Source organism: Protopterus annectens, chromosome 1.part1 (genome assembly GCF_019279795.1).
Source record: "Protopterus annectens isolate FY-2018-M chromosome 1.part1, PAN1.0, whole genome shotgun sequence".
Classification (NCBI taxonomy): Eukaryota; Metazoa; Chordata; order Ceratodontiformes; family Protopteridae; genus Protopterus; species Protopterus annectens.
The window spans coordinates 358489425-358503742 of record NC_056726.1 but is presented as its reverse complement, the minus strand read 5'-3'; the positions used below and the strand labels follow the sequence as shown (position 1 = coordinate 358503742).

The 14318-nt window shown below is 42.7% G+C and overlaps 1 protein-coding gene across 1 annotated transcript in view; it reads right to left on the bottom strand.

Moving 5' to 3' along the window:
• Window positions 1-14318, bottom strand: part of MTHFR (methylenetetrahydrofolate reductase) — a 299098-nt gene that overhangs the window by 193305 nt on the left and 91475 nt on the right. Inside the window, exon 4 of the mRNA XM_044075243.1 lies at window positions 13884-13994. Coding sequence (XP_043931178.1) covers window positions 13884-13994 — 111 coding nt within the window. The remainder of the gene's footprint in view (window positions 1-13883; window positions 13995-14318) is intronic.

Below are 14318 nucleotides of genomic sequence, written 5' to 3'. Positions count from 1 at the left end.
AAGGAAATGCAAAATACAAAGAATGAATCTGTCCATTTCCAACTTAGTGAAATATGTGACTACACAAGAACATTCTGCCTTGTACAGCTGTGCAAATATTCACTAGAACAACACATGACTGACTCCATTTATGCCACGCATAGCATTTGTTATAGGCGTGCCAAGTCTTTAAATTATGGGTCATATGATTTGATTTGTGCAGCAGTACATCATACCTTCTGTTTGGTTGGATGGAATGTCAATTTCTGCCTATGGAACATATAAAAACCTGATGGACCCAGAAAGGATTTGTGATATTATATATGACAGAAACAGTATAAAGGACCACCATCCATGGTCCAAAATAAATGTTTTTTTCCAGGGAATTTTCAGCTGTGAAATCTAGTTTGTAATGGCCATACAGAGAAGCTCCTCTTACAAGTCATGTTCAAAAGGTGCACTCTCCAGTCCAGCTGGTGAATCTGGGTATCCTGAGGAAATGTTACAACTGCCTCATGTACACAGACAACCCTCTCCTCCTACCACAAAACACTAACATATGCGAGAGATGCAATTATATAGCCAAACTGGAAGCTAAGCCGTCTCCACCCAAGACTGGAACAGACAGTCAAGAGGAGAAGGTTAACACTTGCACCACACCTCCAGCCGCACACAGACCTACTAAAACAGCACTGGCAAAAAATACACAAATACACAAAATCATATTCGGAGGCTCTAAATAAAAACCTGCAAAAGCATCAGAGACATCCAAAGCAGACACCCAAACAACCTGCACTTCCAGTCACAAACCAGACAACACATAAAACACAAAATCAGTGTGCCACACAATCACAGCCCTTAAGGCGAAATAACATACCTAACACACCAGGTGACTCTATAGTCAGGCACACTGACGTCCCACTCACTAGGCTGGACAAGCAGAAGGTTACTGTTAGCTGCCTGTCGGGATCCAGAATCCACCACATAACACAAGCACTCAGGTCACTCCAGAACAAGTACAAATAGGACTCTGTCATTGTTCATGTTGGTGTGAATGACCTAAGATGTACCTCCCTGGATTACATGAAAAGAGACATGGAAGAGCGCTCGGATCATGCAGCCCAGGCTGGTATGACCCTGACCCTAAGTAGCATCCTGCCCAAGAATGATACCTCAGTATAAAGAAAATATGATCAATTTCAACAACTGGCTAAGCTTCTGAACTCAAAGGGGATCCCAGTGTCTGTCAGCCTGGGACGACATGCTCGACAAGTCTCGTTGCTTCGCAAGAGAAAGCTTGCAACAGTCACCCCTAGGCTTTCGAATACTGGCCAAGGCTCTTGCTGCCCCCATAGTGCCTTTTTTAGGCAAGGCTCAAAAGTCAAACCCACCTCCGTAAACACTCACTTTGCTCACCGGACATTGTAGCCATCTCCGAAACCTGGCTAAAACCTCACATAAGCGACTCTGAATTCCTTCCCCCTGGATTTCTATCCCCCCGTTCTGACCGCCAAAATCGAAGAGGTGGTGGTGTAGCCCTAATCCACTCCAACCACTTGTCCATCACTCCATATCCTAACCCCATTCCTTCTTTCAATAATGCTGAACTTGTAACTGGCCTAGTAGAACTGAACAACCATAAGAGCATCTGTATCATTTCCCTCTATATTCCTCCTGGTAATAACACTAATATCCTGGAAGACATCCTCTCCTGGACCTCATCCAACATTAAGCTAGAAACCTACATCATGGGAGATGTAAATATAGACTGGAACAAAATTATTCACCATAATCCCACCATATCAATCAATCTATTTAACTTAACTCAATTTACGAACTCTATTTCTAGACCTAACAAAAACAACCCCCAGGCTCCATACTAGACTGGATGCTAGTATCCCATCCGTACAAAGTCATAAAATCTGGTGGACCCATTATGAGACCACCTCTGCCTTCATTCATTTCCCCACACTCCCACCACTTCATTCAAGCCCATAACCTCTCTAACTTTAACCCTACTACTTTCTCCGACTCCCTTAAGCTAACTAACTGGAACCCCTTAAAAACTCTTCCTTTAGATGCAGCCATTGACTACTTCAGTTCTAAATTCATAACCGTGTTTAACTCCCTAGCACCAATCAGAACAAAAAAAGTTAAAACAAAAACCATCCCATGGCTCACCAAAGACACCAAAAAAATTATGCTTCAAAGAGATAAAACCTGGAAAGCTTACCTCCATCATAAACAGCCAGAAATCTTACTTAAATATAAACTGAGAAACCAAGCCAAAAAACAAGTTATTAAAGACAAAAAGTCTTACTACATCAAACTACAAGCAAATCACACAAAAACCCCAAACAGTTCTGGAACTCTATTAATTCCCTCCTTACGCCTGGTACAAAAAAAAGTACAGTTTTGTACCTACCATAAATGTAGATGTCCGATAGACATGCAACTGCAGTCATAACATGTGGGTTGTCCTGCCTCAGGCAGCCCTTGGTCGGCCGGATTCCAAAGTCTGGGTCTGACGTCGGCTGATGTCGCATTTCTCTCCGACGTAAGAGCGGCTGGAGTACATAAGCATCAGCCGACGCCATTTTCTTCAGTGTTTCTTGCCCCAGATGCCAGGTGCCCTCCAAGGAAGGCTGTAATCAAATTGGAAGACAAAAACAGGATTCCAAACAAATAAATGAGCAATAAAACAAATACACCATAACAGATATCTCCAGCTAAGAATAACAGGGATAGGAGTGGACCCTAGGCATAGAGGGGTATGGAGGGAGGGAAAATCCGACTGCAGTTGCATGTCTATCGGACATCTCCATTTATGGTAGGTACAAAACTGTACTATGTCCTTCAAGAATGCAACTGCAGTCATAACATGTGGGTAGAATACCATAGCTTAGCTGGGGGAGGAGGTATGCTCTAGGAGAGAGATGGTGTGGCAATCAAACCCTGCAGGACTGCCGAAGCAAAGCCTGCTCTGGATCTGGAGTATAGAGGGAGATTGTAGTGTTTGGAGAATGTATGCACGGAGCTCCATGTAGCAGCTTCTAGAATGTCCTTGGTAGGCACCCCTCTTAAGAATGCTGTAGAGGTGGCTGTAGCTCTGGTGGAATGTGTTCTGACATCAGCTGGAACAGTCTTTCCATGAAAGGAATAACAGAATCTGATGCAATGTCCAATCCATTTAGAAATAGTCTGTTTTGAAATTGCTTTTCCTTGGACTGCCGGGGCGTAAGCTACAAAAAGTTGTTCAGACTTCCTACTGGCCTTTGTTCTGTCCAGGTAGTATCGAAGCTGTCTGTGAATGTCCGAGGTATGCAACAGTCTTTCCCCCTTATTCTCAGGATTGGGGAAGAAAGCAGGCAGATGGATGGCTTGATTTAAAGAAACCCTAGAAACCACCTTTGGCATAAAAGTAGGGTTGGTCCTTAATGAAACCCTGTCTCTATGAAAAATGATAAAGGGTGGTATTGCCATTAGGGCCTGAAGCTCCGAAATCCTTCTTGCTGAGGTAATTGCCAACAGGAAAGCTGTCTTCCATGAGAGAAATTGCAAGTCAACTGAAGCTGCTGGCTCAAATGGAGGTAGAGTCAGTTTTTCCAAGACAAAATTGAGGTCCCAGGCTGGCACTGGGGTCTTTCTTGGCGGCTTAATGTTCTTGATTCCCCTGAGGAATTGCCTTAGTAAGGGGTGAGAAAAAACAGGAGGATCAGTGTTGTATCTAGCTGAAAAAGCAGATGCATGTATCTTTATGGAAGAATATGAGAGGCCGTTCTTTAACATATCTGCCAAATATTCCAAGATGAGTGGGATGTTCAACAATGATGCATCATGTCCCTTGCTGGTATTCCAATTGCTGAATCTTTTCCACTTTGCTAAGTAAACCTTTCTGGTGGATGGTCTTCGAGCCTCTGTTAGTATCCGCTGAACTTCCTTGGAGATAGATAAGCTGAAGTTATTTATGGGCTCTCCCAGGCTGTTAGCTGCAGTGTCAGAAGATTTGGATGCAGTGTTTCGAAATTGTGTTGAGTCAAAAGTAGAGGCCACTGGGGGAGGGCCCACCTCCTGGTGTGGCATATGCTCCGTAGTAGTGGGTACCAGTGTTGTCTTGGCCAGTCTAGAGCTATTATGATTCCCTTGGGCTTCTCTGCTTTGATCTTTAGTAATACTGAGGTCATCAGTGGCAGAGGTGGGAATGCATAGATTGCTAGGGAGTTCCAGTTGAATGAGAGCGCATCTATTTTCCAAGCTTTTGGATGGTATGTCCTTGTGCAAAATTTTGGTAGAAGATGGTTGAGGTGAGAGGCAAATAGGTCCACTTCTGGCTTGCCCCATGTCGAAGTGAGTTGTCTGAAGGCCTTCAGATGTAACCTCCACTCGTGTGGATCTGTGAAATTCCTGCTTAGGCTGTCCGCCAACACATTGTCTTTTCCTGGAACAAACTGGGATTGTAACTGGATGTTTAGGTTCAGTGATTTCTCCCAAAGCTGCACTGTCAGTCTGCAAAGGGGGTAAGAGTGGGTGCCCCTGCTTGTTTATGTACCACATCACAGTGGTGTTGTCTGTCCGTATCATTAAATGGCCTTGCTGGAGTTGGTGTTGAAAAGCCTCGATGGCATGCATTACTGCCAGCATTTCCTTTTGGTTTATATGCAGATGTGTTTCCTTTGGAGACCATTGTCCCTGTATACACCTGCCTTCCATGTGCCCCCATCCAAGGTCTGAGGCATCTGTAGTCATGGTCTGTGTTATCTGTGGTTTTTTGAATGACATACCTGTGTTTGCCTGGCTCACAGAGGCCCACCATAGGAATTCCTTTTGTAGGCATGGAATGAGTGGTATGATTGTCTCCAAGTTGTTGCTGTGTTGAGACCAAATGCTTTTAGGTACCATTGAAGCTTTCTCATGTGTAGTCTTGCTAATGGAACCAGGAGAATGCAGGATGCCATGTAACCCAGGGCCTGTAGGAATCTCCTTGCAGTCATCTGGGTGTGTTTTGCTAAACCTTTGAAGTAATGAGTTAACTTCTCTTGCTTGTCTTCTGTCAGGTAAGCCATCTGAGAGGCTGTGTCTAGTTTGGCTCCTAAGAAGATTATTTGCTGGGATGGCTGCAGTCTTGACTTTTGGAAGTTGACTGTGTATCCCAGAGCTTGAAGTAATCGTATGACATAATCCAGGTATTATGTCAACATCAATTTGTCGTCCGCTTGTATGAGGCAGTCGTCCAGGTACGGATAAATTTGTATACCCTGGAGCCTGCAATGAGCAATTACTGAAGCCAGGCATTTTGTAAATACTCTGGGCAGTAGATAAGCCAAATGGCAATGCTGAGAATTGATAATGCTCTGGCCCTGCAAGAAATCTGAGGTATCTTCTGCAGCTGTGTCTGATAGGGACATGCAGGTATGCCTCCTTGAGGTCCAGAGTAATCAGCCACGACCCCTTGCCCAGCATGGGAAGGAGTTGCTGTAGAGTCAGCATTTTGAACTTTGGTACTATGAGAAAGGTGTTTAATGCGGACAAGTCCAGTATTGGTCTCCATTGAGATTCTTTTCTTGGAACAAGGAACAGTCTTGAGTAAAACCCCTGGTCTTGTTCTTGTTGTGGAACTCTTTCTATTGCTTTCATTCGAGTCAGCAGAGTGATTTGCTTGATAGCCTCTGCCCTCTGATTTTGTGGTAGGTTTGGCATGCCTTGTTTTCTTGGTAAGGTATGAAAATGAAACCTGCATCCTCGGTCTATAATGTCCAAAATCCATTTGTCCTTTGTCAGTCTGTGCCAGTTTTCTGCAAACAGAGATAATTTAATGCCCAAGGGAGCTTCTAGTTGTTCCCTGGTAGGCGGTAGTAGAGGAAAGTCATTGAGATTGTGGTTGTGGGGAAGGTGAAACCCCTGCGTCACTTCTTTGGTTTCCTGGCTGCCATTGTCGTCCCCTGTAAGGGCCTCTGTATTGGCCCCTTCCTCGGCCACGTCTGTTCTTACCCCTTTGAAACTTTTCTGGATTAGGAAAGGACCAGTTTTTTGAAGGCCAATTCCTGCTGAATCTGGGGGGTTGAACCTGGAGGAAATCTTTCACAGTCTGAACTGATTTTGCTTTTTCTTCGATGGTCTTTAACACATCCTTAGCATTTGCACCAAAAAGCTTGTTCTTCTCCAAAGGTGCATCCAGAAGTTTTGCTTTTACATGATCTGGTAGAGGTTGATCTTTTAACCAAGCATGTCTACGAATGACTGCCCCTGTCATAGCTGCCCTACATGAAGCTTCCAGTGCATCATATCCACACTGCAGGAAGTGATTGCTTACTTGCTGAGTGTTATGTACAGCTTCCTGCAAAGTCTTCCTGTCTAAAGGATCAGGAGTGGCTAATGTTTTTTGTAAATCTTCTAACAGATAATCCTGATATTGTAACATATGAAAAAGGCAATTTAAGGCTCTCATAGATAAGGTAGTGGATGTGTAAACCTTTTTGCCCCATCTCTCTAATGACCTAGCTTCCCTGTTGGAGGGCAAAGGATTTTTTGAGGTGGAGGCTGAAACTCCTTTAGGCCCCTGTGAAATAGTTTCCAAATCAGCAGTATGGGCCCTGAATAAATGGGAATGAGTTTCTGGGACCCTGTAATACCTGTCTGGCTTGGCTGGAGCAGGAGGAAGAGAATCAGGGGTAGCACTAGAGTCAGAATACAAATCATCCAGAACATCAAGTACAGGAGGAATAGCTAAGGGCCTGTGCTGAGGCTTCTTAAGGAAAGTCCTAAGGCGTTTCCTAGAATCAGAATATTCCTGACCTTGCCACTTGAAATGTTCCCTCATGGTATGCAGAACTTCCCCAAAAGAAATATCCTCAGGAGGGGAGGCCGAGGGGATGGAATCTTCTGCATCCGAGTCCTCATAGGTCTGGAAGAGCTCTTCCTGGCTATCTGAGTGGACAGAGCCCTCAGAATCTTCATCTGAAGGAGTAGGATCAGAGGGTTCAACCCGGGGCCTTTTATCAGGAGGAGGCTGGGATGCTCTCTCGGGATGGGCCTGTGAACCTCTAATCATGGAAATTAAATCAGCAGCCATGGACATAATTTGTGTCTCTGGAGTCGGCTGAGGTAAGGATTTAGAAGTAATATGCTTTGTTTTGCTGGCTGCCTTAGCCCTAGTGTAGGCCTTAATAGACATGGCCATAGGGGGCCTGGCAGCTCCACGTGCAGGAGTGACCTTGTCTACAGCAATGGTCTCGGGCATTTCCTTGGTTTCGGTATCCGGAGGAAAATCTATAACTGGCGTCGGAGTAATGTCTGGAATCGGAGTCGTCGGTAATGTGGTGTCTTCGGTTCGGAGCGGTGGAGAGACCGTCTCAGAGGGAACCGGAGCACTCGCGCTAGGTTTTGGCGTGGAGTCGGTGGTAGACGCGGGCCGAGGATGTCGGTCCCGGCCTTTTCACTTTTTGGGAGTTTGCAATGTCAGAAGATCCGACGGCATGGTGTAAGCAAAATTATCGCCGAAATAATCTTCAGCGAACTCCGCCCGGCGCCTGAGAGTGAGCTTGTTGAAGCGAGCACAGGCTACACAGGCCGAGACGTCGTGGTCTGGGCCCAGGCAAGGGAGGCAGTAAGAGTGGAAATCCTTATGAGGTATTTGTTTACCACAAGAAAGACAATTGTTAACTTTTTCAGTAATTTCTGACATCGGCTGAGGCAAGAAAAGGTCCCCAGCAGGTGCCAGCTTTTGATGACTTCGGTATCGTAGAATACAGGAGCTGACCGACCGGCACTTGCGAACTGCTTCTGCTTCGGGCACCGCGCGGCAAGAAAGACTGAAGAAAATGGCGTCGGCTGATGCTTATGTACTCCAGCCGCTCTGACGTCGGAGAGAAATGCGACATCAGCCGACGTCGGACCCAGACTTTGGAATCCGGCCGACCGAGGGCTGCCTGAGGCAGGACAACCCACATGTTATGACTGCAGTTGCATTCTTGAAGGACATCAACCCTTGCCCTGACACCAGTAAATCTGACCTTGAAATTGCCATAATTTTCAATACCTTCTTTACCTCTTCTATTGCTGAGCTAATCAAGACCTTTACCAACAATAACCCTCCACCTCCTACTGCTCAATCCTCCCCTCCCTCCTCCCACCCCACTTTTGAACTCAAACCCATCTCCACCAACCTAATAAAGAAACTTCCCGCTAAACTAAAACCTTGGCTCCAATGCCCCTGACAGCATTCCTTCCTCCTTCCTAAAAATAGCCTCTGTCAGTACTGCTCTTCCTATCAGCATCCTGATCAATAGATCATTACTTGAATCCTATGTACCCAAACTATGACGTTCTGCATTTATTCTTCCACTTCACAAGGGTGGCAAAAATTGTAACACCTCCAACTTCTGCCCCACAGCCATCCTCTCCCCAATCTCCAAAATTCTTGAAAAATGTATCCACCTGCAGCTCCTGCCATTTCTTACCAAACACCAACTACTCTCCCCTACCCAACACGGCTTCCGTCCAGGACACAGTACCAACTCTGCCCTTCTCTCCTTCTTACAGTCTGTCAATTTAGCTTGTGACTGTGGTAATATGGTACCCTCTGTTCTGTTAGACTTATCTAAAGCCTTCAATACCATCTCCCACAGTCACCTACTAAATCATCTGTCTAACCTCAACATCTCCCATAAAAAACTCTTTCCTGGTTCTCCAGCTACCTTTCTGATAGATCCCAAGCCGTGAAATGGGGCCAGGCCACCTCCACTTTCCTCCCAACTCCCAATGGAGTACCCCAAGGTTCAATTCTTGGCCCATTGCTATTCAATATCTTTATTAACAACTTCCACAAAGCCATACCCAATACCAAAATTGTGCAATACGCTGATGATTCCACTTTGATCTGTTATGCCTCTAACCTAAAAGATCTCCAATTTCTAACTCAAAATGCCTTTTCTACCACCGAAAATTGGATGCTCCAAAATCACCTCTCACTAAATGCCAACAAAACTAAGCTCCTTCTATTCTCTCCCTCAAAATCTTTCCCTGTTGACAAAAACTTACTCCAAATCACCAGCCTTAACTCCATTATAGAGGTTGCACCCTCCGCCAAACTTCTCGGTGTAACCATTGATGAACACCTAAAATTTAACAATCACATCCAGCTAAATATCAAGAAAACCCACATAAAACTAGGCCTACTTTACAGAAACAATCACTTCCTCTCTCCTTCCACCAGACTAACTCTCGCCACAACCTATTTACTTCCCTCCCTACTGTTTGGCGCTCCTCTGCTCACTAATTTATCTTCCACACTCACCTCCAAATTGGAAGTATGTTATAATAAAATAGCCAGATTTGCCACGAATGCCAAATCCTCCTCTCATCACTGCACCTCCCTACACTCACTAAACTATCTACTTAACCTTCACCATATCACCACAGCCCACAAATTATTGTTCCAACCTACTAACTGCCCTGCACTATCCAATATTCTGCAACCTTATAACCCTCTCAGACCCCTTAGATCTACCCACCAAAACTTGATCACCATCCATAAACTCAAGAGCCCTGCTGGGCAGCTTCTGCTATCTTATTCCCTAGCTAAAAAATGAGTGCTCTGCCCTCCACACTGAGGACCTGTGACAACCTTAACTTCAAAACTCAACTTCATTCTCACCTCTGTATAAACAGGAAATGCAACTGTACTCTTCCACCCACTCCTCTCAAGCTCTCCTCTCCCTCTACTCCAGGCTAACCTTCTTACCTTCCCAACCTCACTTTAAATTGTTGATTATATATGTAACCAAACAGCAAAATCTAGCCACGATACTATATGCCTGTTTTTACTCCTGAACTAAACTGTTTATTTTTTTCTTCTCACTCCTTCGAATGCTACCTGTTGCTTGCAACCATAACTTCCTTTGTAATTACTAATGTAATTAAACTTTGAATTGTGCATCTTTTTCTCCCCAAGCCTCCACTGAAAGTAGGCTCCCTAAGCCCAGTGAACTAAATTGTAAATATTGTTTTTCTCTTTTTCTCTTTAGAATGCTACCTGTTTGTAATTAATCATGTAATTAAACTTTGTATTGTGGAGCTTTTCTCCCCGGTCCTCCACTGAAAACGGGCTCCCCAGGCCCAGTGGACCTCCCTGGTCAAACTGGAATAAATAAATAAATAAATGTGCACGCTGATTGGTCAGCGTGCACGTTGTAAATCAGAGTTGTACTAAAGGAAAAAAGTCCGGTCGCCCGGACTTTTTCCATTAGTATAACTCTTTTTCTTTATGGCAACAGAGAAAGCAATATCTCTTTTGCTTTTTACACACTGTCTCGCTATGTTAAACAAGTTTAACATAGCGACACAGCTTTAAAAAAAGTACCTGAGATCTTCCTATCTCTGTTGCTTTTTTTAAAGGTGCATCACTATGTTGTTAAATGGGTTTAAAATAGTGAGACAGCTTTAAAAAACAGCAACAGAGATTCTCCGTTGCTTTTTTTAAAGCTGTCTCGCTATGTTAAACTCCTTTAACATAGCTTGACAGTTTGTAAAAAGCAACGGAGATCTTGCTTTCTCCATTGCTTCTGCCCACAGCTCTGATGCTGTAAGCATACGAATGCATAGTACATCAGAACTTCAGCAGAATACCAGACATTTGTGGAAGGGCAGCAAGGAGGCATTATACAATGCCATTATTTAAGAAAAGTAATTTTTTTTTCTCTTAAATAATGTCATTGTATAATAGCAATAACCCATGCCTGGGTGTGGGTAATGCTGGATTTACCCACGGTTGTCTTTGTTTGGCCACTCGGGCTTCGCCCTCGTGACCAAACCACACCAACCGTGAGTAAATACAGCATTACCCACACCCAGCCGTGGGTTATTGCTATATGATACCACAGAAAATTTGAGGGGACCAGTGTATGGCAAAAAGCATTTAGGAGCTGCCTTTGTACATACAGGGGCAGTCCTGGGAGAGATTTTCAGTTTCCAATCCATAGATCCAAGTTGCACTTGAATAAGGACAGGGATGAACTTTGTTTTATGTGGATGGGGAGTCTGTTCCAGAGCAGCTGAAGTCTGCAAGACATACCTGTCCTTCCAAATTGTTCTGTTGATGTTGCGGAAGAGGTCTGATGTGCAGTAAATCTATCACATCATGATGGAGCACTGTCCATACAAACAAGAATAAACTATGCTATATGTTCACAGATAAACATACTAATCTTACTGATAGACTCACAATAATAATGGGGGGTGGGGCAGATGCCCATTAATAGGGACAGATTTTAAATACATTACTCTTAAATTACAAAGCTGATAAAATCTGAATGCAATGACATGTATTTTTGTGAAATTTGAATCATTAGTGACTTGCATTACAATACTCATTAATATTTGCCAGAGTAGGCAGAAAACCATAAATCTTATGAAGGACATCAAACCATGAGGGAAAAATCTGGATATTCTGCAAAATTCTGAAGAGTTGACAGGTATGCACAGATTACTGTAATCATATAGCTACTGCAAAGCCCACTTAGGCTGAGAGTTGCAGGGATAAAACAAAAATCTCTGTGCATGAAGATTTAACTATAGTTTATTACTGTGTTGGAAGAACTCTGAGAAAACAAGTATCACACTTAATAGGGAGAGAAGAGGACCTGAGAGATAGCTACAAAATTCCAAAAGCTATTGTCCACTTTAGAATGTTGGATCTTGTGGTGTAAGTGACACTGATGCATTTATCTTCAGTTGCGTTATATGCTTGCTGCACGTGGGACAGTCAATCCCACAAAAAATGAGAAACAGGTTACTGAGATTACTCTGCAGAAAACACCTTCATCTGTGATTATGCTGAAGTTTGGTCGCTGTAGTGTAGAAACGTACTTAAGTGTTTTTTTTTTTTTTGGGGGGGGGGTCATACCAGCCCTACAAATAGGTTAGTTCTCGCAGGGGATACTTGTTTCCATAAAACTGCTTAAAGGCTAGAGTGTTAAGAAGCAGACAGGCTCTGCCCTTGCATGTTGCAGAAAGCCAAATTACTTAATGCTATATGGTAGTATTATCTGCTATTAAAACATGAGATATTTTTTTTCACTAATCTGCAATGTTGTAGTAATCTGTGGGGAGACATTTTTAGCAGCTTGCCCTTGGCTATCATTAGACCTCTTTATACATGTACAAAACATTTCAACTCCTGTAACTGCCTCTTTTCATTTGCTTTGGCCTTTACTTATCTGACTGTAAATACAGCTTCCTTTTACACCGTTACCTGTCTTCCTTCTTCAGTGTTTCTCTATTTCCTATTCAGTACCCCAACCTCCCCAGTTCTGATGACATTTTCCTTCATTACATCTGAATATGTTTTATGCACAGAGACATTTGTTATTTTATGCTGGCAGTTATGCATCCCCAATGCATTTTCCACACTACTGTCATATTAGCTTTATATTACCTTTATTCACTACTGTGCACTTTTTTGGCATTGTTTACTTCTGAATATGCATTCAGTCATAACAATACTGTCAAGTTTTTATTCATGTATTCTAGTCTTAATGATAAAGTTTTATATACGTTTAACTGTGTTGGTGGAGGTGGACTACTGCACAACCTTTTTTAACTGTGAAATGGGCCATTGTAATTAATGCTTTACAATTCAGAGCATCTAAATGAAATTCAATATAACCTGATTTCGGATTCTGTTTTTTTTTTTTTTCCTCATCTTGGTGGTGGTGCTAAATGGGGACCTTTTCCCAGGTGTCAGATGCCCTAGCTACTCCTATGCTGTCAGAGGGACATCCATATCGATATGCAGTTTTAACATTTTTTGCTTCTCTGCTTTTATCATGCCTTTTTGGATACAAGAATCTCACTTTCAGATTGGCAGGCTTTATCTTCTTTACCAAAAATATTAATGCAATAATGTTCAAAACCTGTTAATTCAAAATCTAAATGGATGCTTAAAGCTGCAGTGCTCAATAGAGACTCATCTGTAATTGCAACTCAGATGTGATACTTGTTAGATTTGTTTTTAAAGTCAGAGATGGCATATGAGAATTAATTTCTCTCCAAGATACAGTGAACTTGGAGTTAGCATATTTAGGTAGTAGGGGTGTGGGTAATACAGTGGGGAGCACACAGGGCAAAAACACCCTAAACATGAAAAGTTCTGACTGTTCATTTAACACTTTGTAATTACACTGAGTGTCCATCAGGTCTCAAACTTCAGTAACGGAGCCAATTTTTAAACATTCCTGGTTTTGTCAACTACCTTTTCATGTCTTACAACTCCCAGCTTCTTTGCCAAAGTATCCAAGTAACACAGGGGTATGTACTGGAAGCACGTTTATAGCAATTTGAAAAACTTTTGTTGGAACTGCTACTCTCGTTATAGACTATATTCTTCCCAATACTTTAGTTAATGGTTTGTGGATCAAATTACACTCATTTTAAATTTTAGTTTACTAGTGTTACTAGGTAGACAGTTTTTTCCACGTATTATGGACCTGGTGAAAATGACATCAGACCACAGGAATTCCAACAAAAATTTGTCTGTGAGAAATTCTTCTATAACTAGCATGTTATTACATTGTTCTACAGTTTCTAACTTCACTTGCCCAGTTCAGTGCTGGTTGTAGGTGATATGTCTGGAGACCAGACAACTTATTTGATAAAAACATATAGTTAAAATGTAATTAAGTAAATAAAAGAAAATAGGCACAAATATAAATAAGGAGTTTCACTTTCCTTTTATTTTTTAACATACAAACAGAGAAAGTACTACTAAACATCTGCAGACGATCACATGCAAAATCACGTTGCAGAGAAGAGCAAAAGCAAAGTTAAACCCGCCCCCCCCCAAAAAAATTAAAAATTAAGGTGCTGAGTACTTCCAAGCAATATCTTAGTAACAAAACAAAATTTCTTACCAGCAACACAGACATCGAAATAATCTTCAAACTCGCAGCGGATATGCTTCACCAGTTCAACAGCGTAGTTAAAGCCTTCCTCCTCTTCCTGCCACTCATTTCCACTTGGGTCTGGGGGAAAATACAAGACAGGTCATATACTGAAACAAAAAGAATCTACAGCAGTATGTGGAAAGTGCAGTTGGCCAAGTAAACTTACCATAACAGCAAATGTTCGAATGATCACAGCTGCCGTAGTCTTAGCAATATGGATTATACCCTGATAAGGATACAAAAGATGGCGAGCAGTTATCTTTCACATGCCTACACCATTAGCTTGAGATAAGCTGAAGTAAAAAAATAGTTTGGGTGTCGAGCCTTTCAGGGCTTTCATGCCAACCAAGAGAGGGAGGCTACAGCTCTAAATAAGTCAATGTTACGAAAAAAAAAGATATA